The sequence below is a fragment of the Mauremys reevesii genome, linkage group 19, assembly GCF_016161935.1.
Source record: "Mauremys reevesii isolate NIE-2019 linkage group 19, ASM1616193v1, whole genome shotgun sequence".
Classification (NCBI taxonomy): domain Eukaryota; kingdom Metazoa; phylum Chordata; order Testudines; family Geoemydidae; genus Mauremys; species Mauremys reevesii.
In genome coordinates this window covers 10,235,235-10,259,866 of record NC_052641.1, presented here as the reverse complement: position 1 = coordinate 10,259,866, position 24,632 = coordinate 10,235,235, and the positions used below count along the sequence as shown (strand labels likewise).

At 52.1% G+C, this 24,632-nt stretch overlaps 1 protein-coding gene across 5 annotated transcripts in view; it reads left to right on the top strand.

Annotated features, from left to right (window-relative positions):
- ASTN2 (astrotactin 2) overlaps nucleotides 1-24,285 on the top strand; it is a 622,345-nt gene extending 598,060 nt beyond the window's left edge. For all 5 annotated transcript variants that reach the window (XM_039506369.1, XM_039506367.1, XM_039506370.1 and 2 more), the window contains 3 exons: nucleotides 3,096-3,196; nucleotides 5,611-5,794; nucleotides 23,419-24,285. In XM_039506369.1, coding sequence (XP_039362303.1) covers nucleotides 3,096-3,196; nucleotides 5,611-5,794; nucleotides 23,419-23,656 — 523 coding nt within the window. In that variant the 3' untranslated portion in view covers nucleotides 23,657-24,285. The remainder of the gene's footprint in view (nucleotides 1-3,095; nucleotides 3,197-5,610; nucleotides 5,795-23,418) is intronic.
- Nucleotides 24,286-24,632: the final 347 nt, after the last annotated feature.

Below are 24,632 nucleotides of genomic sequence, written 5' to 3'. Positions count from 1 at the left end.
CTTGGCTGACTGAACAGCTACCGCTGGGGCAGAGGTTAGGGATTAACTTGTGTTCGGACATTACAAAAATAAAAAATACCATGCGCAGAAACAGACGACGCCAGGATTGCCCTGAAAATCCGCTGGTGGGAGAAATGTGGTGTTAGCTCTTTTTGCAGCTTGTCACCTTTGTGTTAAGCTGTTTGTGGAGAAGGAGGAGCGTTGTCCAGCAATTAGAGCAGGGGGCTGGGAGTCAGGACTCCTGGGTTCCATTGCTGGTTTCACCACCGTCTCACTGCAAGTCGCTCAACCTGCAAGTGTCACAATTCACCCCACTATAAAATGGGCCTTATCATTCCTATGTGCTGCAATGGTTTTTCATATGCTACGACGCTCCCAGTCTAAACAACTTGTGTTAGATTAAGGGAGCTCAATAGAAGGGTAAAAGCCGTGTCTCTGTGAGAGAGCACAGCGTGGGCTTCTCCTCCGTAACATGCTGCGTCAGCTGAGCTTCACAAAATGGCAACTGTCCCTGTCGGCAGGCAGACTCCTTGACAATGCATAGACAGGACTGTGCCCATGCAGCCCCCAGATATAGTTAAGAAAGGACACTGCTTGCACTGATAGAGCGTATCCCTTCCTTGGAAACGGTGTTAGCTGCCTTGGTGCAAATGGCAGTTTTCCTTGTCTACTCTGGAGGTGGGCAGGACGTAGCTACATAGCTTGATGGCCCTCGATGGCTGAATTGGTGCTCATCCCAGACAGGGCCAGTGTGTGGGAAAAGAGCAGAAGCCAGTTCGTATGTTGTGTACGCGTGGGCGCCTGCATGCTGGAGCTGGAGCTTTACATTCCCAGTCCAGGCAGATGTACATGTGCTAACTGGGATCGAGCTTGGACGCTACAAGTAGCAGCATGGCCAGGGCGGCGTGGCCAGGGCAGCGTGGCTAGTTAGAGCAGCGTGGCCAGGGCAGCGTAGCTAGCCAGAGCAGCGTGGCCAGGGCGGTGTGGCTAGTCAGAGCAGCGTGGCCAGGGCAGCATGGCTAGCCAGAGCAGCGTGGCCAGGGCGGCGTGGCTAGTCAGAGCAGCGTGGCCAGGGCAGCGTGGCTAGCCAGAGCAGCGTGGCCAGGGCGGCGTGGCTAGCCAGAGCAGCGTGGCCAGGGCGGCGTGGCTAGTCAGAGAAGCGTGGCCAGGGCGGTGTGGCTAGCCAGAGCAGCGTGGCCAGGGCGGCGTGGCTAGTTAGAGCAGCATGATCAGGGTGGCGTGGCTAGTTAGAGCAGCGTGGCCAGGGCGGCGTGGCTAGCCAGAGAAGCGTGGCCAGGGCAGCATGGCTAGTTAGAGCAGTGTGGCCAGGGCGGCGTGGCTAGCCAGAGCAGTGTGCCCAGGGCAGCGTGGCTAGCCAGAGCAGCGTGGCCAGGGCGGCGTGGCTAGTTAGAGCAGCGTGGCCAGGGCGGCGTGGCTAGCCAGAGCAGCGTGGCCAGGGCGGCCTGGCTAGTTAGAGCAGCATGGCCAGGGCGGCGTGGCTAGTTAGAGCAGCATGGCCAGGGCGGCGTGGCTAGCCAGAGCAGCATGGCCAGGGCGGCGTGGCTAGTTAGAGCAGTGTGGCCCTGGTCGCATGGCTAGTCAGAACAGCGTAGACAGAGCAGTGTGGCCTGGGCGGTGTGGCTAGCCAGTGAAGTGTGGCCAGGGCGGTGTGGCTACTCAGAGAAGTGTGGCCAGGGCAGGCTGGCTAGTCAGAGCACCGTGGCTACTCAAAGCACCGTGGCCAGAGCAGTGTGGCCAGAGGAGCAGGGCCAGGGCAGCCGGGCTAGCTACAGAAGCGTGGCCAGGGCAGGGTGGCCAGAGCAGCATGCTTAGCCCTGTGATACTCCTGCTACGTACTCAGGTCACCAGCCTGTCCTGCTGCCTGTGGCACCGCAGCTACACTGCTCTTTGCAGCACGCTAGCTCAATCATAGCTCATGCCTGTACATCCACCCAGGCTGGAAATTGCCCCTTCGGCTGCGATCTAGATGTGCCCGTATGGTAGAGAGCACATCCGTGGGGATGTTACTTCTGACACAGCCAAGGATGCTATGGACTTCGACCACAGCGAGGAGATCATACAGCACAGTCCGGATCCCACTTCAGCTACAACAGCTTTTAAAAGAACAATTTTCACTCTCTCCCGAGAGCCGTTGGGTTTGACGTTAAGATAATAAGCCGGGCTGTGCTATTTAGTGGCCTGATCTGGCTTCAGTCAGCGGGTGCCCCATCACTGGGTGTCTCAGACCTCCAAGGTGGCCAGGTGAGCCCCTGCACTTTGTCAAAGGCAGCCCGGGAGACATGTGCTGCGCCGCCTGGCTCTGAGTGGATAAATATGGAAAGATGCCCACTGGGAGCCGCGCAGAGGATTGTGCTGGGATTTACCCAATCCCCAGCTGATAAGAAGCTCTCTGTGTTTTACGCTGTAAACCTCTGATCAGGACACTCGTTGCTCAAAGCCAAAAACAAAACAAAAAAACGCCCACGGCCTGTTTGAGCAAAGATTCTTCCAAGCACAAGCGCCGTATTTTCCTGTCAGATGCTCTCCATTAGTTTCAAGTGTGAAATCAACACTCTCAGCCGTTCCCAGCCCCTCTCTGACTAGAGAATGGAGAAAAGACAGCGGAGGTCTATTCGAAGGATAGCTGCTGCCGCCACGTGTTTGGGCATTTAGGAGAGGAATTAAAACCTCTGTTGCTTAAGGATGGAGGTAGAGGCAGTGTGCTCGCAGAAGCTAGTGTCCTGGCGCAGTTGCAGTGCGGCAGGGGAAGCAGCCCCCCTAGATGACAGCGGCTTTATACAGCTGCAGTGCAGCGGGGCAGCTCTCCAGACACCAGTGCCCGTGTGTAGATGCAGTGAGCAGGGCAAGGCAGCCCCAGAGACAATAGTGCCTTTGCCCAGATGCAGTGAGCGGGGCAGTGAGGCCCCAGCAGCTTTCCTTCTTTGTCCTCTTTGTTATAAATTCTACTGTTCTCTTCTCGCCCACTCAAGCTGTCAGAAGTGGACGTAACGCACTTGGACCGAACAGTTCATTGCTCTCTTGGCCGTGGAGCTGGTGCGGCGGCTAACACAGCTGATCTCCTCTCTGCCTTCCAGATTTACCCTCTATGCCGTGGACACCCGCGGGAGGCATTCAGAGCTGAGCACCGTCACCCTGAGGACAGCCTGCCCGCTGGTGGATGACAGCAAGGCAGAAGGTAAGAGTTCAATCTCCTGATTCCCGTGCTCCCAGACCCGGGAGAGCTCTCCTGCTAATCACCTCGGCCCCTCCTTTTTCCTACTTCCCTTATCCACTGTCCTCAGAGACATGGCTGATTGCCATGCTACCAATGCTGCAGCGGAGGTGAGGAGAGAGAAAAGAAAAGGAACAACAGTAAGGGAAGCGGGGAGAGATACTGGAGGAGATGTTCAAGGAGAGTGAGGGCTTGTCTACACGAGGACACTTGCGAAAGTTAATTGCAATTCAGTATTAAAGTGGCCAACATTTGATTTTGCTTAATTCATTTGAATGACAACATCGACACAGGGGTTTAATTTGGTTTAACTAATCCACTTTAAAAAATAATTTGGATTAGCTTTCTTGGGTGTCCCTGTGTAGACAAGCCCCGAGAGAGAAAAGCTGGAATAGCCAGACTGTTCTGAACAGCAGTAAGAGAATGAAGAGCCAAACAGGGACATGCAGAGTGCATGCATGATCAGAAAGCTCACGGTCTGTGTCGTGTGTGATCTGTTACTGCAGGGGTTTGCCACCTTTTTCCATTTGCGGACCCCTACAAAATTTTGACTAGAGGTGCGGCCCCCTTTGGAAATCTTAGACATAGTCTGTGGGCCTTGGGTTGAAAACCACTGTGTTACTGTACAAAGGGACCTACAGCTGAGGGGGCGGGGAGGGGGGAAGAAGTAATACAAATGTCCAAAATTTGGAAGTTGATTTCAGTTTTCAGGGGTTGAAACAGGTCCCTTTTTGTGGTAGTGACATTTTCAAAACCGTTCACGTTTGTTATCAGAAACACAATGTACGTTGTTAGAATTTTTTTTCTTTTAATGAAAAACCCAGTTTTCAGAAAACAAAATATATTTAACAATTTCTTTCAATAAAATTATGTATCCAATATAAGTGAGGGGGTGGTTTTCTGCATCTCCCTCCCCCCATTTCCGGGGGCGGGGGGAGGCCATTTTCCCCCAACACCAAACAAAGAAACCCCTTTTATTCAAAAAAGGTTGAGGGGCTCTGCCAGAAACCCCATCTGTAAAAAGGAGACGATACCAACCTCCTTTGGAAAGCACTTTGTGATCTACTAACGAACAGTGTGAGATAAGAGCCAGGGATTATGCTCATGTTATTTTTAATGATGACTCTCTACATTTCTGCCTAACTTGCTTTTCTTATTATTGATAATGTTCACGGGGAAAAAAAACAAACCCAACCTAACCTCTCATATTCCCTTCCCTCCCCCCACCTGCAATCGCCCCCATGGGGCCCGATTTTCCAAAGAGCTCAGCTCTCAACATGCACCCAACAGTCTAAGCCCTTGTGACAAGTCAACCCTTATTTAGGTGCTTCAGGGCATGTCTTCGGAGTTAACGTGGGTGATCAGCACCTAGTTAGCCCCCCCCAAGGTGAGAGCACCACATGGCAAAGCCACCCCTGAGTCACAGGCGCCAACTCTGTGGGTGCTCCAGCCCTGAAAAAAAATAGTGGGTGTTCAGCAGCCACCTGCCAATCAGCTGTTCAGCGGCAGGCGGGAGGCACAGGTGGGAGATGGCGGAGCGGGGGTGGAAAGAGGTGGAGTGAGGGTGTGGCCTTGGGGGCAGAGGTAGAGTGGGGGCGGGCGGGCGGAAGGGGGGTGGAGCACACACCCAGAAAAAGGAAAGTCGGCCCCTGTGTTCTTGCGTCAGAGAGTGGGCAGATTACGAGCCCGACAGAAAACAGCACCTGAGCTCTAGCCCAGGCAAGCCAGAGAGGCTGCTTTGAAAACTCCAGCCAACTCGCACGAGAGGGCTCCGTATGGGGATGTTAGGGGCAGCACCCAAGTAAGAGCCTGGGTTAATTCTGCAGTGAAGAAATACTCTCATGAAGTTGAAAATCAGGCCCATAGTGTTGGAGCAAGCAGTTCCCTCGACAGCGGTGCTTCGCAGCTCTGGAGGTACTTTAGGCTTTTGTGCCTGGTATTCTAGCATCTCCTCCTCTCTGTGCATTACTATTCCCCAGCTCCCACTCAGCAGCTGCAGAGTATTGGCCGACTGGGACCAGATGCAGAGGTTTAGCGTGTTCACCATGGAATGGGAGGTGGCAGGCACTGGTTGGCACAGTTGAGGTGTCAAGCCCTGATCCTGCAAATGGTTCTGCAGGGGCAGACTCCCTGCACCCACACAGAGTTGTTGAAGTCACCAGGGCTCCATGGGGACTCCGGGTTCCAGCCATGTGGGGCCACTAGCAGGATTGGGGCCTCAGTCTGGTACAGCTGCCCAGAGAGATGGCAACTTCCAAGCTGCTGTGGGTGAGGCGGCCACCCCAGTCCCCCAGCGTCAGCCCCACTGCCTGGTTTTTCCTTCCCGCACTGTGCCTTCCATTCCCTTGTAAACTCCTCCTCCCCCTGCTCCTTTTCAGAGATAGCTGACAAAATCTACAACCTGTACAATGGCTACACCAGTGGGAAGGAGCAGCAGACTGCCTACAACACGCTGATGGAGGTCTCCGCGTCCATGCTCTTCCGAGTCCAGCACCACTACAACTCGCACTACGAGAAGTTTGGAGACTTTGTCTGGCGCAGTGAGGATGAGCTGGGGCCCAGGTAGCTGTGCTTTCCCATAATCCTTTGGGGTTAGTCCATCCCACCCCGTTAGAGTGGCCTAGTGTCCTACACTGCTGAGTGCATCCTGTTTAGGTGGCAATTCAGATGACCCTGATGCTCCCCTAATACCAGAGAGGTAGCGCTTTGTAAACCTCACCAACCAACCCCATCATCTGCCCTGGATTGGGATAAAGGGGGGCTGTAATTTAGGATTTAAGTGATTTGTAACAATTGTTTGGGAGACCAATCCTGGGAATAACAGGCCGTGCTGCAAATTAGGATGTGGGCCTAAGTGAACTGGTAAAGCTGTGTGGACCTAGTGCTATAAATTAGGACTGAGGTGAACTGTCAAAGCTGTTATAAATTAGCACTGACCCCCAGTCTTTTTTACATTGGAGAGTCTTCGTGGCAGAGACTGTGACTCCTCCAGAATTCAAATGTGCTCTGATATTTTCAGCATTATCACAGTATACACTGATTAGATAGACTCATAGGCTTTAAGGTCAGAAGGGACCATTATGATCATCTAGTCTGACCTCCTGCACAACGCAGGCCACAGAATCTCATCCACCCACTTCTATAACAAACCCCTAACCTATGTCTGAGTTAAAATGAATGAATGTGGAAGTACAGAGAGTGATGCAAATTAGGACTGAGGTGCATTGCATCAGGTGTTTGGAGAGCTAAGTACTAGAATAATAAAGGGACAATTTACCCTAAGGATGTATCCTGAGGGATAAAGGACTCTGCCTCAATCAGCACATCCTCTAACAGCTGTAGCGTTGGTAGGTAGAAAAAGTCCAGGTGATGAAGGAGAGCAGCTCGAGCAGCAGAGTACCATACTGGGGCACTGTCAGAGGAAGCCTCTTTGGGATTTTGACAAATCAGCATTTTTTGACTAACAAACACATTGGTTGGAAAATCCCCACCCAGCTCCATGTTGTGTGTTCTTGAGAAGTTTACAATGGATGTTATAGCACTTAGAGCCTGGCCTGTTGTTCTGAGATCTCTGGAGTGAAAGTGGCTGTCCCACAGCGATCATCTTTGCTTGTGTTCTGGTTTTTAACAGTAGTAAAATTAACTGAGGCTAAAGTAAATGCTGGAGTTGCAGCTTTATCTAAACCATTAACCCAGCTATAGCCCACCAGCCTGCTACAGATGGGAAGGCCTTAAAAAGGCTCCCCCCCCCACACCTTTATTTTGGAGACACAAGACATCAGGGCCTCATGTAGCTTTTGTTTATTTAAGGGGCAGGGGAGAAGGGTCACGTGCAAAAACTGTCTTGACACCATGAGAGAGTGGAGATAAAACTTCCATTTGTTTACGTGTCACACAACCAGCAGATATTTATTTCTTAATCGGTAGTTCTACCCTGGTGATATCTCCTTAGGGTTTGGTGAATGAACTATCAGCATGTGATAGACTGTGACTGCAGCACAATATCTCCTAACCCCCTGGTGAATTAATCCTCTCTCTCTCATCTGATTGATGGAGAGACAGGCAGATGAGATGTATAGTCTGTCTGTCTAATCAGCCTAATGTGACATATTGATACGTTGCCCCTCACCATGGTTACTGGGCACTTTACAAGTTATAAATACTCTTAAAGAGCTTAGAGTTCTCTCCCTCCCACCTAAAATGGCATCGCAGTGGCCTGCCCAAATTCTAAATGCAGTGTGCACTAAAACCATGCTGCAAACTGAAGCATGTCCAGGCTATGGGAGAAAATGTATGTTACAAACCTGTGTTCCCTTATCCTTAATCCCATGCTAAGAATGGGGATTAGCAGCTGGATAACTCTGAGATTATGAAGAACAATGGTTCCAGCAGTAACAGCCCCCCCAAATATCATTTTGGGGTATGTGCAAATGTATATTACTGGTGAACATGCATGTTCGGAGAGACTGCAACTGTGGAATAGAACATACATGGAGTATGCCACGTCAGAGGACTGGGAGAGTAAGATGGGTTGTTCTTCGAGCGATTGCTCCTATGCATTCCAGTTAGGTGTGTGCGCCGTGCGTGCACGGCTCTCCGGAAGATTTTTACCCTAGCAACTCCGGCGGGCCGACTGGGCGCCCCCTGGAGTGGCGCCGCTATAGCGCAGGATATATACCCCAGCCGGCCCGTCCGCTCCTCAGTTCCTTCTTTCCGCCCGTGACGGCCGTTGGAACAGTGGAGCGCAGCTTAGCTGACCTCCACTTCCCTAGCTACTCGTAGTTTTCTCTCGTTCTGTTTATAGTTGCAGTTAACTCTGTTTGTTTGTAGAATAGTATAGTGTATTTATTTCACAGGGGTTCGGGGTTTATCCCCTTCCCCTCATCCGGTGTCGGGTCCGATGCCCGGTCCACAGGGTTTTCTAATGCTCGGCCGGCCACAAACCGCTGCCGACAAGAGATCTTCTCCTAAATGCCTCGAAGGATCTTACCTCACAGATAAGTGCCGCATTTGTGAGGCCTTTAATCCGTGAACAAAGGGGAGTGGGGCTTTTGTTTTAAACAGCTCCTGAGGGAAGCAGCTCTTGCTCCTCCGCTCTCGGCGCCGAGCGCTAGTTAGTCTTCACGGCGCGCTCCCTCGGCACCGGATCACCGGTACCGCCAAGGCCTCCTGGCACGACCGTCACTGGCTCCGACGTACCCTCGGCATGGATCTCTCTCCTGGAGGATGAAGAGGCACAATATCCTTGCTGCGTCCGAGCCGCCGCCTCTGCAGCTGAGCGCTATGCTCAGTCGGATCGTCCGGCACCGGTGTCTGCCGCAGCACCGACAATACCCGCACCATTTACTCCGGCCAGGCAAGAGCCGTCGAGTCCGGTGCTGGAAAGCTCCCCGGTACGGACCGTGGTCGAGCTCGCTCTGAAGCTGCGTCCGAACCGCCTGCTCCGCAGCCGAGCGCTATGCTCAGTCGGATCACCCGGCACCGATGTCTGCCGCGGCACCGACAATATCCGCACCAATAACTCCAGCCAGGCAAGAGCCATCGAGTCCGGTGCTTGAAAGCTCCCCAGTACGGACCGTGGTCGAGCTCGCTCTGAAGCTGCGTCCGTGCTGCCTGCTCCGCAGCCGAGCGCTATGCTCCGTCGGATCGCCCGGCACCAATGTCTGCCGTGGCACCGACAATATCCGCACCATTAACTCCGGCCAGGCAAGAGCCGTCGAGTCCGGTGCTGGAAAGCTCCCCGGTACGCACCGTGGTCGAGCTCGCCCGGAAGCTGCGTCCGAGCCGCCTGCTCCGCAGCCGAGCGCGATGCTCAGTCGGATCGCCCGGCACCGATGTCTGCCGCGGCACCGACAGTATCCACACCGTTAACTCCGGCCAGGCAAGAGCCGTCGAGTCCGGTGCTGGAAAGCTCCCCGGTACGCACCGTGGTCGAGCTCGCCCGGAAGCTGCGTCCGAGCCGCCTGCTCCGCAGCCGAGCGCGATGCTCAGTCGGATCGCCCGGCACCGATGTCTGCCGCGGCACCGACAGTATCCACACCGTTAACTCCGGCCAGGCAAGAGCCGTCGAGTCTGGTGCCGGAAAGCTCCCCGGTACGTACCGTGGTCGAGCTCGCCCGGAAGCTGCGTCCGAGCCGCCCGCTCCGCAGCCGAGTGCTATGCTCAGTCGGATCGCCCGGCACCAATGTCTGCCGCGGCACCGACAAGGACCGCACCATTAACTCCGGCCAGGCAAAAGCTGTCAAGTCCGGTGCTGGAACACTCCCCGGTACGGACCGTGGTCGAGCTCGCTATGAAGCTGCATCCGTGGTGCGAGCTATGTCGAGCTCACTATTCCCTCCACGCCGGAGACAGTGTCCACGGCGAGGGAGCTGATTGCAACAACAGCATCTGCGCTGCCTCAACCCCCGGCACTGCTGGTGAGGGTTACATAGTTGATGGGCAAGCCTGCCTTGATCAGACCACCCTATGTCGGCACCGCAGAGCGGCACCGTTCAGGATCGCGGTCCCGCAGATGTTCTCGGTCCCGTCACCGATCTAGGTCTCAACGCCGCTCACAGTCTCGGCACCGTTCTCCATGATTGTACAAGTAGTACTCATGGCACCGGTCAGCATCCCGTTCGCCGGTCCGGGACACTCAGCACCGATCCAGCTCCTGGCACCGCCCCAGGCACTGGGACACCCGTAGCCACTCCTGGTCATCGAGCCTCGCACCCTCGGTCGACCGCCCGGCACAGCTTCGGTGGCAGGTCCCGTTCTCGGTTCCAGTCTGTCTACCGGTACCGATCCCCGGTGCCGCATCGAGCGAGGTCCGTTACAGACGGAGACTCTACCAAGAGCTTTTCAGCTCCTCCAGGGCCATCCAGCCACGCATCAGTGTCGTCCCGTGCGGACACTTCATATGCGTAGCACTCTGTTTTCCGATGTGCCCTCCAGAGTCTTCCAGGATACCTATCAGTGGTCATTCTGGACGCCTTGGGTGTACTACCACGCCAGAGGCGTACTGGTGATCCCATCTCTCTCCGTTCCCTCGGAGCTCTGGGTGCCAGAGGTGACAATTAGTCGTCCCCGTCCGACTGGTACAGAGCAACCCCCGGTTCGGCACTGGGCTCCCAGATCCCACCGGATCAGGAGGTCGTCCAGGAGCTCGAGCCCACACAGGACCCGCTTGTCCCTGGCCTTTCTTCTTCCTCCCCCCCAGATGAGGCGGGGCAGGAACATACCCCTCCGGCCCTCCTCTAATCGAAATGCGACCAGCCCCTAAATCCAAAGAGGCCGGGCGTGTGGTCTTACTGGGCCGTAAGATGTACCCGGAGGGGGCCCTGCAACTTCGTGTAGCGAACCAACAAGCCCTGCTTAACCGCTACTGTGGGTGGCGGTGGGCAAATTTACAGAGTCGGTTCTTTGGAACTCCCGTCAAGAGTTCGATGCCCTCCTGCAGCAAAGGACGGAGCTGGAGTCCCTCCAGCCCTCGTTGGACGCAGCTGACTCCGCTGCCATGATTCTGGCCTCGGGTGTTGCCACGCGGCGCGTTTCATGGCTCCAGTTGTCAAGCCTTCCCTCGCAGCTGCGGCATGCTATACAGGACTTGCCCTCTAATGGCACAGGCCTGTTCTCTGACAACACTGGCCCTAGGCTGCAGAACCTAAAGGGCAGCAGGGTCACTTGGCGCTCTCTCTCTCGGCATGCACACGCCGATGATTCAGCGCTGACGTCTCCGTCCCCAACCTCCGCTCTTACCCTGCGCCTTGACAAGGTGAGGACTTGGCCAGCGGGCGTGGCTTACACGGTCGTGACCATCAATCCGGACCCCAAAGGAGCCGAAATTAGGGTCCTTCTGGCCACCAATTGGGCAAAAGCCTACCCATCCTCGCCCCTCCTAAGGACCCCTCTCACGAGCGATTCCTCTGGCAAGAGGTGCGGACGCTCCTCTTCATCGGAGCTATACAGGAGGTACTTAAGGGCGAAACCTAATCCCCTAGGCGAAGGGAGGTCCCAGACCTAGCCTAGGCCTGTGGGAACTCAACAAGTCACGATGCAGATGAGTTCCGCATGGTACCCAGGGCGACCGTCATCCCATCCTGGGATCCCGGAGACTGGTACGCCGCCCTCGATATGAAGGGCGCGTGTTTTCACATCGCCTTTTCTCTTCCACACAGAAGGTACCCTCGGTTTGGGGCCTACCATCGTTATTCCCGGTATACGGCCCTCCCGGTTGGCCTCTATACAGCCCAGGGGTATTCAAAGTGCATGGCTGTAGTAGCCGCCCTTCTTCGCCACCATCGGATACACGTTCTCCGTATCTAGACGAGTGGCTCATTCGAAGAACCACCGGGCCCAAGTTACCAGTCATGTGGGCATCGACACGAACCTATTCCTGTGTCTAGGCCTGATGATCAATAGTAAAATCCACTCTGATTCCCACACAGGGAAGGGAATTCATTGGGCCCGTCCTGGACTCCAGACTCGCCAGAGCCTGCTTACCTCAGCCTTGGTTTCAGGCGAGGGTAACAATTGTACAAGGTCTACGGACCTTCCCGCCAACTTGGGCTCACACTTGCCTAGGTTTCCTGAGTCACATGGCTGTCTGCACGTTTGCAACCAAACATGCCAGGCTTCGCCTCCGTTCACTTCAATCGTGGCTCGCCTGGGTGTGCCACCCGGGCAGATGGCATACTCGTGGTCGTCGTTCCCCCCGAGCAGCCTAGGCTCCCTCAACCGGGAGTCAGCGTCCTCCCTGGTGTATCCAGGGATGCTGTTTCCTTCACCCCTCGGGGTCCCTCATGACAGACAGCCCATCTCTCGGCTGGGTGCGCACCTGGCATAGTTTCGCACTCACGGCCTTCGGTCAGTGCAAGAGCTGGCCTTACACATCAGTGTCCGAGAGCTGAGAGCAGTCTGCCTTGTGTACCAGGCGATTCAGCTGGCGGATCGTCTCAGCAGATCCTTCCTGTCTCACAAGTGGTAGTTTCCTCCCGTCTTTATCTATTCCGTTTTCCAGAAGTGGGTCTTTCCCCGCATAGCCCTCCTCGCTCTCGCGAGAACGGAAAGAGAGAGAAATTCTCCTCGTTCCAAGGCCTCTCCCCAGGCTCGGTCTTGGAGGATTTTCCTGAGGCCGTGGATCAGCCATCTGCCGTACGCTTTCCACTGTTCCCGCTGGTTCACAGGGTCCTGCTAAAACTCCGCAGGGACAGAGTGCCCCTGATCGTGATCGCTCCAGCGTAACCTGGGCAGCACTGGCACCATGTTGCTACACCTATCGGTAGCAACCCTCTTGGCACAGACCCCATGACGCGGGATCACGGCAACCTTCACCACCCGACCTTGTAATCCCTGCACCTCACAGCAGGACTCCTGCGTGGCTAAACCGATCCGAGTTACGTTGTTCTGCCTCGGTTCTACAGGATTCTCCGGGGTGGTAGAAAATCTTCCATTTGGTTAAGTATCTGGCCAAGTGGAAGCGTTTCTCCTGCTGCTCCGAAACGTGCAATGTTTCTCCCGCCGAGGTCCCGCTCCATTCCATCTGGTTCCTCAGGGCTTGGAGCGTTAATACCCCCCCCCAGTGGGGCCCCGCCATAAACCTGGCTCTTCAATCTGGTTCTAACCAGTTTTATGACTGCCCTATTCGAGCCAATGTCAACATGCTCATTGATATACCTGTCCTGCAAGACAGTTTTCCCGTAGTCTTTCCTGCGGCCAGACGAGTCTCCAAGCTTCAGACTCTCACAATAGGCCCAAGGTATACTGTGTTCCTCAAGGACAAGGGCAGTTCTTACCACGTCCGAACCTGCCTCCCTAAGGAGGTGTCGGCCTTTTATATCTACCAGGATATCTTCCTTCCGGTCTTCTTTCCGAAGCCACTCTCTTTGCAAGGAGAGCAACGGTTGCCCTCCTTCGACATCCGTAGGGCGTCCGCAATCTATATCTAGCGGACAGAGCCCTCTCGTAACGCCCCCAAAACCTTCATCGTACCGGCATGCCGGACAAAGGGCATACCTGTCTCCTCCTAGAGGATTTCATCTTCAATGACGTTGTGCACCTGCAACTCCTCTGTTTGGCCCATGTTCCATAGAGCCACCTTGCTGCACATTCCGCCAGGGCTCACGCTTCTCAGCTGCCTTCCTGGCTCGCATACCCTTTCGGGGGATGTGTTGTGCACCTACCTGGTCCTCGGTCCACACCTTTGCCTCATTGGTCCAGGAGTCCAGAGCTGATGCAGCCTTTGGCTTAGCGGTTGCGTTCTGCAACATCTAACTCCGACCCCACCGCCTACGTAAGGCTTGGGAATCACCTAACTGGAATGCATAGGAGCAATCACTCGAAGAAGAAAAGACGGTTACTCACCGTAGTAACTGTTGTTCTTCGAGATGTGTTGCTCCTATCCATTCCAGACCCGCCCTCCTTCCCCACTGTCGGAGTAGCCGGCAAGAAGGAACTGAGGAGCGGACGGGCCGGCTGGGGTATATATCCTGCGCTATAGCGGCGCCACTCCAGGGGGCGCCCAGCCGGCCCGCCGGAGTTGCTAGGGTAAAAATCTTCCGAAGAGCCGTGCACGCGCGGCGCGCACACCTAACTGGAATGGATAGGAGCAACACATCTCGAAGAACAACAGTTACTACGGTGAGTAACCGTCTTTTTCCTGGACTAGGTGTCTTATTATGACCTTTTGGCCACCGGTCATGGACTGCTACCATAATTCCTCACAAAGAACATATTCAGCAAGTGGCATGAAGCTCCCTCAGGATTCTAGATTCGGCCAACATGCTTAGAGATGTTTGACAAATGCCACGTTGTCAGCCGTCTGTTTCAGAAATGACCTTTTCTCTGAGTGCTAGAAAGAAACAGAGAGAAAGAACTGGGAGGTACCGATGGTGTGGGGAGCAATTAACCACAATAAACACATAATACCAATAGATTTTCCTCTTTTCTTTTTTGCCCACCCTGCATATTGGGCATACGCAGGGATCCATTCCTGACTCCATGCCACAATTTCTTGCAACAATTTACGACCCTTCTAGACATAAATCCAAGTTACCCTGTGACTGGCCCTCCTACAGAGGTGACCTTGGTCGTAATTTTTTTGATAGCTCATTAACCTCTGATGTGAAGCCACTCTCCTCCCCTCTCCTTGATGGCACTGCAAGTTGTTTCTCATTTCAAGTCGTCCCTCTCAGTACAAATCCATGGGGCCGTCGGCTTTCTTTATGTTTTCCCGGTAACTCCCTCTATTACTTGGGCATCTCTGGAAGCTGAGTGACGATGCGCCTATTTGAGGGCATTATCCAGCAGGAAAATACAGGCCAGGCAAACTTGTCCCTGCATGTCCAGCAAGGAGATTTGGAAAGTTCTCTCCAGTGTCTCCTTGACGCACCATTATACAGAAAGCGATGTCTAGAGACATCCATGGATTCCACAGTTGTCCTTCCGCCCAGAGGCAGGGATCTCCAGCTGAACTTTCAGCAGCCCCTCATGCATCTGAGTAACCAGCATCTCCTCGCCGTGGGGAAGCTTCTAAAAATACCCCTGCCGCTTGCAAGCAGTTCTAGTCTCATGACAAGAATGAAGGTCTGTCCTCCAGCCTCATTTCTCAGGTTGCTCTGACAGCGAGGGAGCCCCCGACAGCGGGAGAGGCGACTGAGGATTTTCCAAGGGAACATCTCGTAATGAGATTTTAATTGACAGGCTGTGCTTGTTCCCAGGAGGTCATTCATTTTCGTACCTTGAAATGTTTATCAGATGAGCCTCAGATCCACCGTAAATGTTCACTCATAAAACTTAGTGACAAGAGGGGAGTCTATTGCCTCTGTGTAATAAATACATCATGCTGGAGTCCTCGAGAGCCCAGTTTCCATGAAAGCCACAGGTTACTGCAAACAGCTGCTCGCGAGAAGACACACTGACAACCAGATGTCTCAAACAGAAGGTTTACATTAAGGAGACATTAAAAAACTTAGCTCATAGGTGGCCCTAGCCCAGGACTTGCTGTGGTCAGGACTTGGCTCCTGATTTGCTTCATCCTGCTAGTCTCCTCTAACAAACCCCGTATAACCCCAACACACGCAAAAAAAGACGCTTGCTCCAAATTTACAGCAACAATTTGTTCCAACTAAAGAGAAGAATCCATCTAGACCAATAAAGGCCTGATGATACTATGCGTTCGTTCGATCCTTCCTGGCCTCGTGTTATGCAGTGATGATGCTTTATGTCACAGGCTCTTCTTTTAACAGCTGCCTGGGGTTATTTTTTTTTGGGTGAGGGTCTGTTGTGGCCATTGCGACAGTGTCTGACTCTCAGAGGGAGGTGGAGGAAATAGACATGGTTACATTGTCCCTGCCCCCCACCCCCGTGCTCATCAGGTCAGGATATGACATCAGCATGGGGCTCGAAGCCCCTCCTTCTCTTAAAGCAAGTAACGGGGCCCTGCTGACAGCAGCAGCAGGAGAAGATCCTTTTAAATGCAGGCGTCTCCACCAGCAGCTGCCTTACGGTAACAGGAGGGAATGTGATGTACAGATGAGAGGTTGTGATAGCCGGGCTTGGAGTGCTGGACTCTCTATCCTCCCATCTGAGAGCCTGACAGACCTGGGTCAATTATCACTTGGGTGGAAAATCTGAATTTATAGCAAAAAAAACCCCACAAGAGAACAAGACAACCAGGCATTGACCTCTCCCCCACCTCCCGTCAGAGTCCTGGGGCGAGACCCTGCTCCACTCCAACACAGCTGTTGTTCCCTGTCTGCCTGTAATCCTGTGTTGTACTTTTCTAGTGCCTTTCATCCTAGCATGTCAAAGTGCTTTGCAAGCAGTTAGCTAGGCTCCATGGCAGCCCTGGGATCAAGGTGAGTATTGTATTCCCAGTGTAGATGGCCAAACTGAGACGGGGAAGGGTGAAGTGACACATCATACGGTGCACAACTGGTCCGGGACAGAGCTGGAAGTAGCCAATGCAAGACACCCAGCTCTCGCACGCTCCCTGCCAGCATGGAGAATAGAACCCAGGAGTCCAAGTCTGCTACTCTAACCACTGTACCATACTAGCGTATGACAGTGCCTTTATCCATGCGCGAGCCCTTCCAACGGCCCTAGCAACCACACCTTCCCATCTCTCTTCAGGCCCCGGTAACACAAGATGCAAGAGGAGAAAATGGCAGCAGAGGGCCATTATTGTTAATCCCTTCCATCATTTTTACTGCAGTGTCGACCTCCTAAATCCTTCACTTTCATGGCAAACAGGATCGGGGCCAGGCTGGCACCAAGTTTAAAACAGCTGGCCACAAAGTGCAATGTGGCAGGCGAGGAGGAGTGGCGCTGACACCATGTGGGGACGGGGTGGGGAAGAAGCAGCTAAGCTTTGGTGGCTCAGGGGCTTAATGCAGACCAGTGTCTGCCCTGGCTGTAGCCAGCCCGGGAGTCTGACTTCTGCAGCCGTCCCCTCCTGATCCTGCCCTTTCATATGGGAATAAATTATTGTTTCTGGCAGCGACGGGGTAGCTCGGCGTTAGGAAGATTTCATTTCCAGTATTTGAAAAGGTGGTCGCTCCGGCCTGACATCCCCCCGCAGAGAGCAGTTGGATGGTGGCCAGAATTTGATTGATGGCGTTAAATTGGCAGCCCAAGAACTGCTTCTGTAATTTATTACCCAGCCTTCACCAGAAGGCTTCTCTCTCTTTCTCTCCTCTCCCCCGGTCTCTTTCTCTCCTTCTTCCTTTTTTTTTTTTTTAATAAAGAAAAGATGTCAGCCAAAAGTCTAACATTTAAGCATGACTTCATTAACCCACTCAAACAAGTGAGCCACGCCAGCTCCCCTCCAGGAGAGCCAAGCAACCTGGCTGTAGCTGAGGGGGTTTGTCATCGACCCAGGGATAGCAAAATCCAGGTACCCATTTCCCTCCTGATCTTCCACTCCAGCATGTTCCTCTGCCCCGTCCTTGTTTTCTCCTGCATGGAGCTGCTGCCTCCTCTGATTTGTCGGAGCACTTTGCAGTTGGTGCATCCCCAGGGCCATTCCATCACCTGCTGCTTCCCGTTGTTACACTCCCTAAGGGGAGAACAGAGCAAACCCACCAGTTGTCCCCAGCAGATGATAGACAGAGGGAGTGGCATGTGTTTGCCCTGTCCTGCCACAACAATGGCCCAGGACAGGCTGGAGGAAGAGTTTTCAGTGGTGTCTAAAGGTAAAGAGATGGAGAGGGGGAAAGACAGAAGAGGGGACATGGGAAACTGTAGAGGAGACCAGAAGGAAATGGAGAGGGAGAGATAAGCAGATGGCACAGAAGAGGGAGAGAAAAGACGAAGCAAGTGAACACAGGATATAGGAGATGGAATGGAAGAGAGATGGGACAGGAGGCACATTTAGGCATGTCTTGGAGATCTAGACCTTCATCTGAAGCATCTGGCATAGGCTAGGGGCAGGATATTGGACTCGATGGACCATTGGTCTGAATCCATCCTTGAGAATCTGGGGTTTTGAAGCTCAAGGCATGACCCTATTTGCACCCGTTTTGATGCAGAAAATGCCACTATGTGCCACTAAGTGCCAAAATGTGCACTACCCTAGAGCAAGTGGAGGGGACTCACTAGTGGGTAAATGCAACTTCCCTTTATTGTAGCATGTAAGGGACAAACTCCCAGCTATTCCTGCCCATCCATGCATCCATCTCCTGTTTGGCTTCTCAGCAATAGAGCCTGCAGTGAGTGTCACCTCCCGCCATTCTCTCCTCTCACAGCCACTCCAGCAGGCAGTCCCAAGGCAAGCGGAATAACACATGGCATCAGGTCATTACCTTTACAATTTCAGCCCAGAGTTGGACCACTGCCTCTTCCCCAATCGCCCAACGGGCAAAGAACACAACACAATATTACTGAGCCCAAGCTAGCTATGACACCTCCCTCACACACTCCGTCCTAGCTCATGCCAAACACCAGCTGCCTCCAGAGCAAGCCCAGTATAGGTATCTGAGTGTTGATCACCCAGTCAGGCCTGCTTCTTAGGGTCTGTCTACACTGCAGTTAGAGGTGTGCCTGCAGCACTTGTAGACATACCTGAGCTAGCTAGCTTGAATAATGCTAGCAATGAATCCGCAGCACCAGGAGCTGTAGAAACCTCTGGAAGCTGGACAGATTTAGACTGCAAATAAGGCATTTTTAAAAGTGTGAGAGCAATTAACCAAGGATCGCAGTGGATTCTCCATCACGACCATTTTAAAATCAAGACTGGATGTTTTTCTACAAGAGCTGCTCTAGGAATTACTTTGGAGAAGTTCTGTGGCCTGTGCTGCACAGGAGGTCAAACTAGATGATCAAGTGGCCTTGGAATCTGTGGATCTGTGTAAACAGTGGCAAGCCCATGCTGCCATGACTTCACTGCTATAGTTGTTTGAGCTAGTTAGATCAAAGCTAGCTTCCGTCATACTTCTGATTACAGTGTAGACATAGCTTGAATCTTCCAAACAAGAAAGTGTTTCCAGATGTGTGCTCCAAATAGGTTGGTCTTTTCTTTTCTGTAACTACCTTTCTGTTTTCTTTCCTTTCATTCAGATAAACTGGGTAATTCCCACCAATATCTGCCTTTCCATTTCTTTGGCAAGGTTTGGCTTTTGAAGCAAACGCCCGACGCACAGTCCCCTCTCCCAACATACTATAAAGGGTTCATGGATGTTAATAGATTTTGTCTCCCTAAACTGGACAGGGAGAGCTCACAACTCTGGGCCCAGCTCACAACCCAGCTGGCTTGACTATGAAAACGGTGTTTTCATTCCGATAGGTTGAACCAAGGCCATTTTTCTTCATTTCTTTTTTTTAAATTCTATTTTTTTACTGTTATAAAAAAATTCAAAAAGGGGAAAATTAGCCCCCAGAAAGAATGAAAAATGACAAAATTTGGACAGTGTTGAGACGGGTTCATGAAGATTTTTGTTCCTTCCCCCCAAGAAAAAAGGTTGTTTTCTTACAAAAACTCGTCATTCAAAAATGTGTAACTCATTTTATATCTACCCGCTCCCATCTATATTTAATAATATCAGATATGTCCCGATGCTGTGCTGCAGACACAGTATTCAGAAGCACTGGACTCTTTCAGACATGAGTCTAAATCCTCTGTTTGCTTACACCCAGTGCAATCCACATTGAAGTTAATGAACTCTACGCAGTAAAAGTCAGTGCAGCATACGACTCCTTGGTGTGCATTAGTTTAGCTTTGGGATCCTCATTGAAAATGCCAGTTTCCATAACGGGAAACCTCCAAAGTATTTTAGCTTAACAATCTTGCGTGGGGGGGGGCAGTATGTCACTGATGAAGTTATGCCTCTTGGATTGCAGGGAGCGGGAGTACCTCTCTGGTAGGGTGGTGGCTACTTAACGGAATTGTGTTAGCGGGAGTTGGAAGCTGTTGGTCAATGCTCCAGCCATCACACTGAACGTATATGTATGTGCCTTATATAGTAGGCTTGAATTCTCCTAGCTCAGCTTGTCTCTCATCCTTGAAACCTGAAGACATAGCCACTGCACGGAAAGTTACCATTGCAGGACACAGGTGCTCTCGCTTGGTATCCCCACCACAGGAGGAATTATTCTCAGCCTGTCTCAGTGTGGAAGAGGAAGGGTAGCCACTTGACTGAGGTTTGCTGGCCTTTCATATCATCCCTTCCCAGAAACAGGGAGTCATACCTGGTTATGGAGGTTTGACTGGCCTCCAGTCACTGCTGTTTTGGCTTGTCGCTCTGCCACCCACTTCCTCACTCTTTTATGACTCATGGTGAATTCTTACTTAGGATCTCAGTTAGTGAGATGCCTTGGAGAGAGCAGCCGCATCAGAAAACAGCCGTGCTCCCTCCCAAAGAATCCAGGGCTGAAGCACCAGAAAGCGTTCATAATCAAATAATCCCCATGTTTATACCTAGCCGAGTGAGAGTGCTGCCCCTGACATGTCATTATTGGGAATTGATGTTCCTTCGGTAACTGTAACAAACCCCGAACCCCCAGCGGGAGAGGGAATAATCTGTGATCTTGAGACTTTCAAACCACTCAAATAAACCTTCTTTCCCCGCTTTTGATTTAGCATGTTGTGGGCTCTTACTAGGGGCAGGTTGGCCTCTAACTACTGTATTTTGTTTTGTCTTAGGGGGTTGTTGCACGTTTCCTTCTCTGCTGTTACAGAGTTGGGTTCTTCCTAGCCCGTCCCCCCTCTGAAGACTTGAAATGCAGAGAGGGAGGCTGTGTGCTTGGGTTCCTTCCTTCAGTGAGGCATGAGCCGGGGGGAGGCAGGTATTCTGGAGAACTCCAGATAATAAATGGAAGGAGGGGGCAAGGTATCCCCATTTGGCTTTTCGCTTCTCCAGTGGCTTCCTGCAGCAGCGAGTTTGAGGGTTGTGCCATGGTGATAGATAGATGGCTAAAGGGATTGATAGGTGGATGATGGTTTGTTCACAATAGTCCATGTTTCATTCTTAAGAATCGTGATCAACTTGTGACTTCAATGAAGTTGCACCAGTGTAACTGAGAGGCAAATTTGGCCCCTGAGTTGAGAGAGGAAGCCCAGTTTCCAACAGGATGTTTGCTTCTCTCTGGCTCTTTCAACCGGTAAACAAGGGAACATGCATTAAACTCCAGAGGCCCCAGGGAGTTATTGAAGGAACAGTTTTGGTTCAGGAATGCATTGCCAAACCAGTCACATATATATATTTTACTCTAATTGCCAAAGATCCCGGTAAGAGTTGCTTTACTTGAGCTGCTCATGCCACTCAAGCCCTAACCCCAGTGGGAATTTGCCAGTTTTGAAGCCATAGGGCTGGGCTCTGTACACTTTCTGTGATGTGATGTGTCAGTGTTACTGAAGGGGGCAGCCTAGGTTAGATGACCCAGTGCAGTTGAGAGATGTGATGAGTTGTATTCCCAGCTTTTTTATATAGAGAAGGTCACTAAACCTCCTTGTGCCTCAGTTTTCCCATCTGTACACTGGGAATAATAGTATAGATGCCATAAGCCTTAATTAATTAACATAGAATCATAGGACTGGAAGGGACCTCGAGAGATCATCTAGTCCAGTTCCTGGAACTTATGGCATGACTAAGTATTATCTAGACCAGGGGTGGGCAAGCTTTTTGGCCTGAGGGCCACATCTGTGTATGGAAATTGTATGGTGGGCCATGAATGCTCACAAAATTAACAATTCATGTTCAAACAAGGACAACACCCGTTTGTTTCAAAATCAACTCTATTAAAATAATTCCGTTGAACAATGCGCTGTTAGGAAATGACATTACTGAGCTGTTTGTTGATTTTGCCACACAGTTTTGCTCCTGTCTGAACACAAATTGTATGCTAGCCTGGATTTGTCGGGCGTTAGCTTCCAGTCATTGGAACACATTGAGTTCTCAGAAATCTCCTCCCGCGTAGGGCCCAACAGCCCACAATCAAATTGCCTCTGGATGCTAGGAAAGGAGCAGGCACCTGGGCTTGCATGTTCCAGGCTCTGATGGCGCATGAGGTGCATTTGGGTTGTGCAGCTTGTCGTCACACCCATAACGCAGGAGCGCCGGGCAGCTGGAGTGGGGCAAGCTCCAGACCCCACTCCCCAGCTGGAGCTCCAGGCAGGAGCTCTGGGAGCGGGGCAATGGAGCTCGAGGGATGGATTAAAAGGTTTGATGGGCCAGACGTGGCGCGACGGCCGTAGTTTGTCCACCCCTGATCTAGACCATCCCTGACAGGTTGTTGTCTAATCTGCTCTCAAAAATCTCCAATGACGGAGATTCCACAACCTCCCTAGGCAATTTATTCCTGTGCTTAACCACCCTGACAGTTAGGAAGTTTTTCCTAATGTCCAACCTAACTCCTCCCTTGCTAATTTAAGCCCATTGCTTCTTGTCCTAGCCTCTGTATCATCTGTAAAACATTTTGAGATGCTTGCATAGCAGGTGCTATAAACATTTCATTACAGTAAAAGGGGTGTTATCCAGCTCTGTACCAACTGGAAAGCTTTATAAACTGGCATTTCTAATCTTCATAGAAAGACCGGTTTATAATCCAGTTGGCATGGGGCCGGCAGGCTCCCTACCTGGCTCCACGTGGCTCCCCAGAGGCGGTGACAGGTCCCTGTGGCTCCTAGGCAGAGGAACAGCCATGAGGGGTACGGAGTGCGGGAGAGCATGCGAGGCTGGGAATTGGGACACAGGAGGAGTTTCGGGTTGCTGGATCCAGGGGACGCTGACTCAGGGTGGCTCGCCACAAGCGGCGACCTATCCCTGCTGTTCCTAGGTGGAGGTGCAGCTAGGCATCTCTGTATACTGCTTCCGCCCACAGCCGTTGCCCCCACAGCTCCCATTGGCCGTGGTTCCCAGCCAATGGGAGCTGCAGAGCCAGCACTCAGGACAGGGAGAGGGCAGCACACCGAGCCACCTAGCCATGCCTCCACCTAGGAACAGCAGGGATAGGTCACCACTTGCAGGGAGCCACCTGAGATGAGCGTCCCCTGGATCCGGCACCCCGAAACCCCTCCCTCGCCCCAACCCCCTTCCCCGTCCCCTCCCACACCCAAATTCCCTCCTTCTTAGTTAACCTGAATTTTTCACTTGCCAGCATCCCCATTTCTCCAACATGCCAGATAAAAAACCTTTTACTGTAATTAGGAATCAGTCAGAAGAGAGAATCTATCGATCTGTCTAGCTACTGGCAACTGTTAACAGAACTGTTTTGTCTATATGACAGCACAGACCGCCCTGGCTAGAGCTGAGCGAATAATGTATTTATTTATTTATTTATTTATTTTGGTGGTGGCCGAACCAAAACTCCTTTTTTTTTCCTTGCCGAAATGAAAAACTGAAAAAAAAAATCAGTCTGGTTGAACAAACTATTTTGGCTGTTGACTCAAAACATCACCTTGAAACAAATTGTCTGTTGGAATTGACATTTTCTAAACAGAATGTCAATTTGAAGGGATTGCAACAGCTCATTTTGTAACAGCTCATGTTGAAGATGCCAAAACGAACCATTTCCACATTTAAAAATAATCTTTTTTGTTTGCTTGGTTGGTTGGTTTTGGTTTTTGGCCAAATTCAACCTGAAAAATGAATTTTCGGCAAATTTAGTAGTCGCCAAAACAATTTCACCCACCTCTAGTCCTGGCTCCTAGCTCCCTGGTCTAACTGCTTCCAGCTTCTTGCTATGTCTCCGTCTCCTCTTCTTCATTCCAGGAAAGCTCACCTGATCTTAAGGAGGCTGGAGAAAGTTAGCAGCCACTGTTCGACCCTGCTCCGCAGTGCCTATATCCAGAGCCGCACCGACACTATGCCCTACCTGTTCTGCCGCAGCGAAGAGGTCCGGCCGGCCGGCATGGTCTGGTACAACATCCTAAAGGACACCAAAGTGACGTGCGAGGAGAAGATGGTCTCCATGCTGCGCAACACGTATGGGGAGTCCAAGGGGCGGTGAGGGACGATGTTGGCCTGGAGCTGTGGAAAGGGAACTCCGAGGAGTCACAGAGTAGCTGGTGGGCTTAGGGGAAGGGTGACATTCAGATGGAGGGGACAGCGAGGCCAAACCGGACTGTTCGACACAGGCAGTGGAGAAACGAGAAATCAGCCAGTTGGACTTTGATTTCCCTTTTTATTTTATTTTTTAAAATGAAAATACCTAATTCGACTCAGTAGCACCGTCTCTCCTTTTTAATCTTTTCTTACCGAATTTCCTGGACTACACGCTCCAAATCTGAGAAGAGGAGAAATCCAAAAGGGCCAGGTCAGGGCACAGGAGAGCTAGCTGCACCCTCCTCTGCTAGCCTTGGAAGCGGACGAGGTGGGGAAGGGGGGCCCGCTGCCTCAGTGTGTCAAGGAGCCAAGGCGAAGCGTCTCAGTTCTGGGAGGCGACACCGGGAGCTGGAGGCACCATCCGGAAACCGAAGATCATGGAGATTAACGCCAGCCAGGCAGGTGCAAAGACATTGCAGGCAAACTGGGAATTTTTTTAACGCTCCGAGTTTGCAGAACTGCTGCTTGCGGAGTCTTCGTTTGCAGGGCTCCTGACAGGTTGTTCTGTGCATTAAAGATTCATATGAAGTCCACCTTCCCCGCCTGCTGGGTATTTTTTGCCAACACACGTCTCTGCCATGGCCTTTTTGCAGAATGACCTGGGGAGGAAACAAGTCTCCTCAGAGCTCTGGTAGAAGAAATGCGAGTGTCGGGTGCAGGATTAATAGAAGAATCCCAGTATGTGGAACAATAAGACACTTCTCAGTGCTGGATTGGGGTAGGGGTGAGACGAGCTGAGCATTTAAAGAGGGCGGGGAGTGACTCTTTTTGTCTGCAGACTCCCTCCATAAAACCAGATCACTCTTTGTTCTCAGCTCCTGTTGTAAGAGTTCTGTGCTCATGGGAAAACCCTATAAGGCAGCCAAGGGCTAGATAGACAT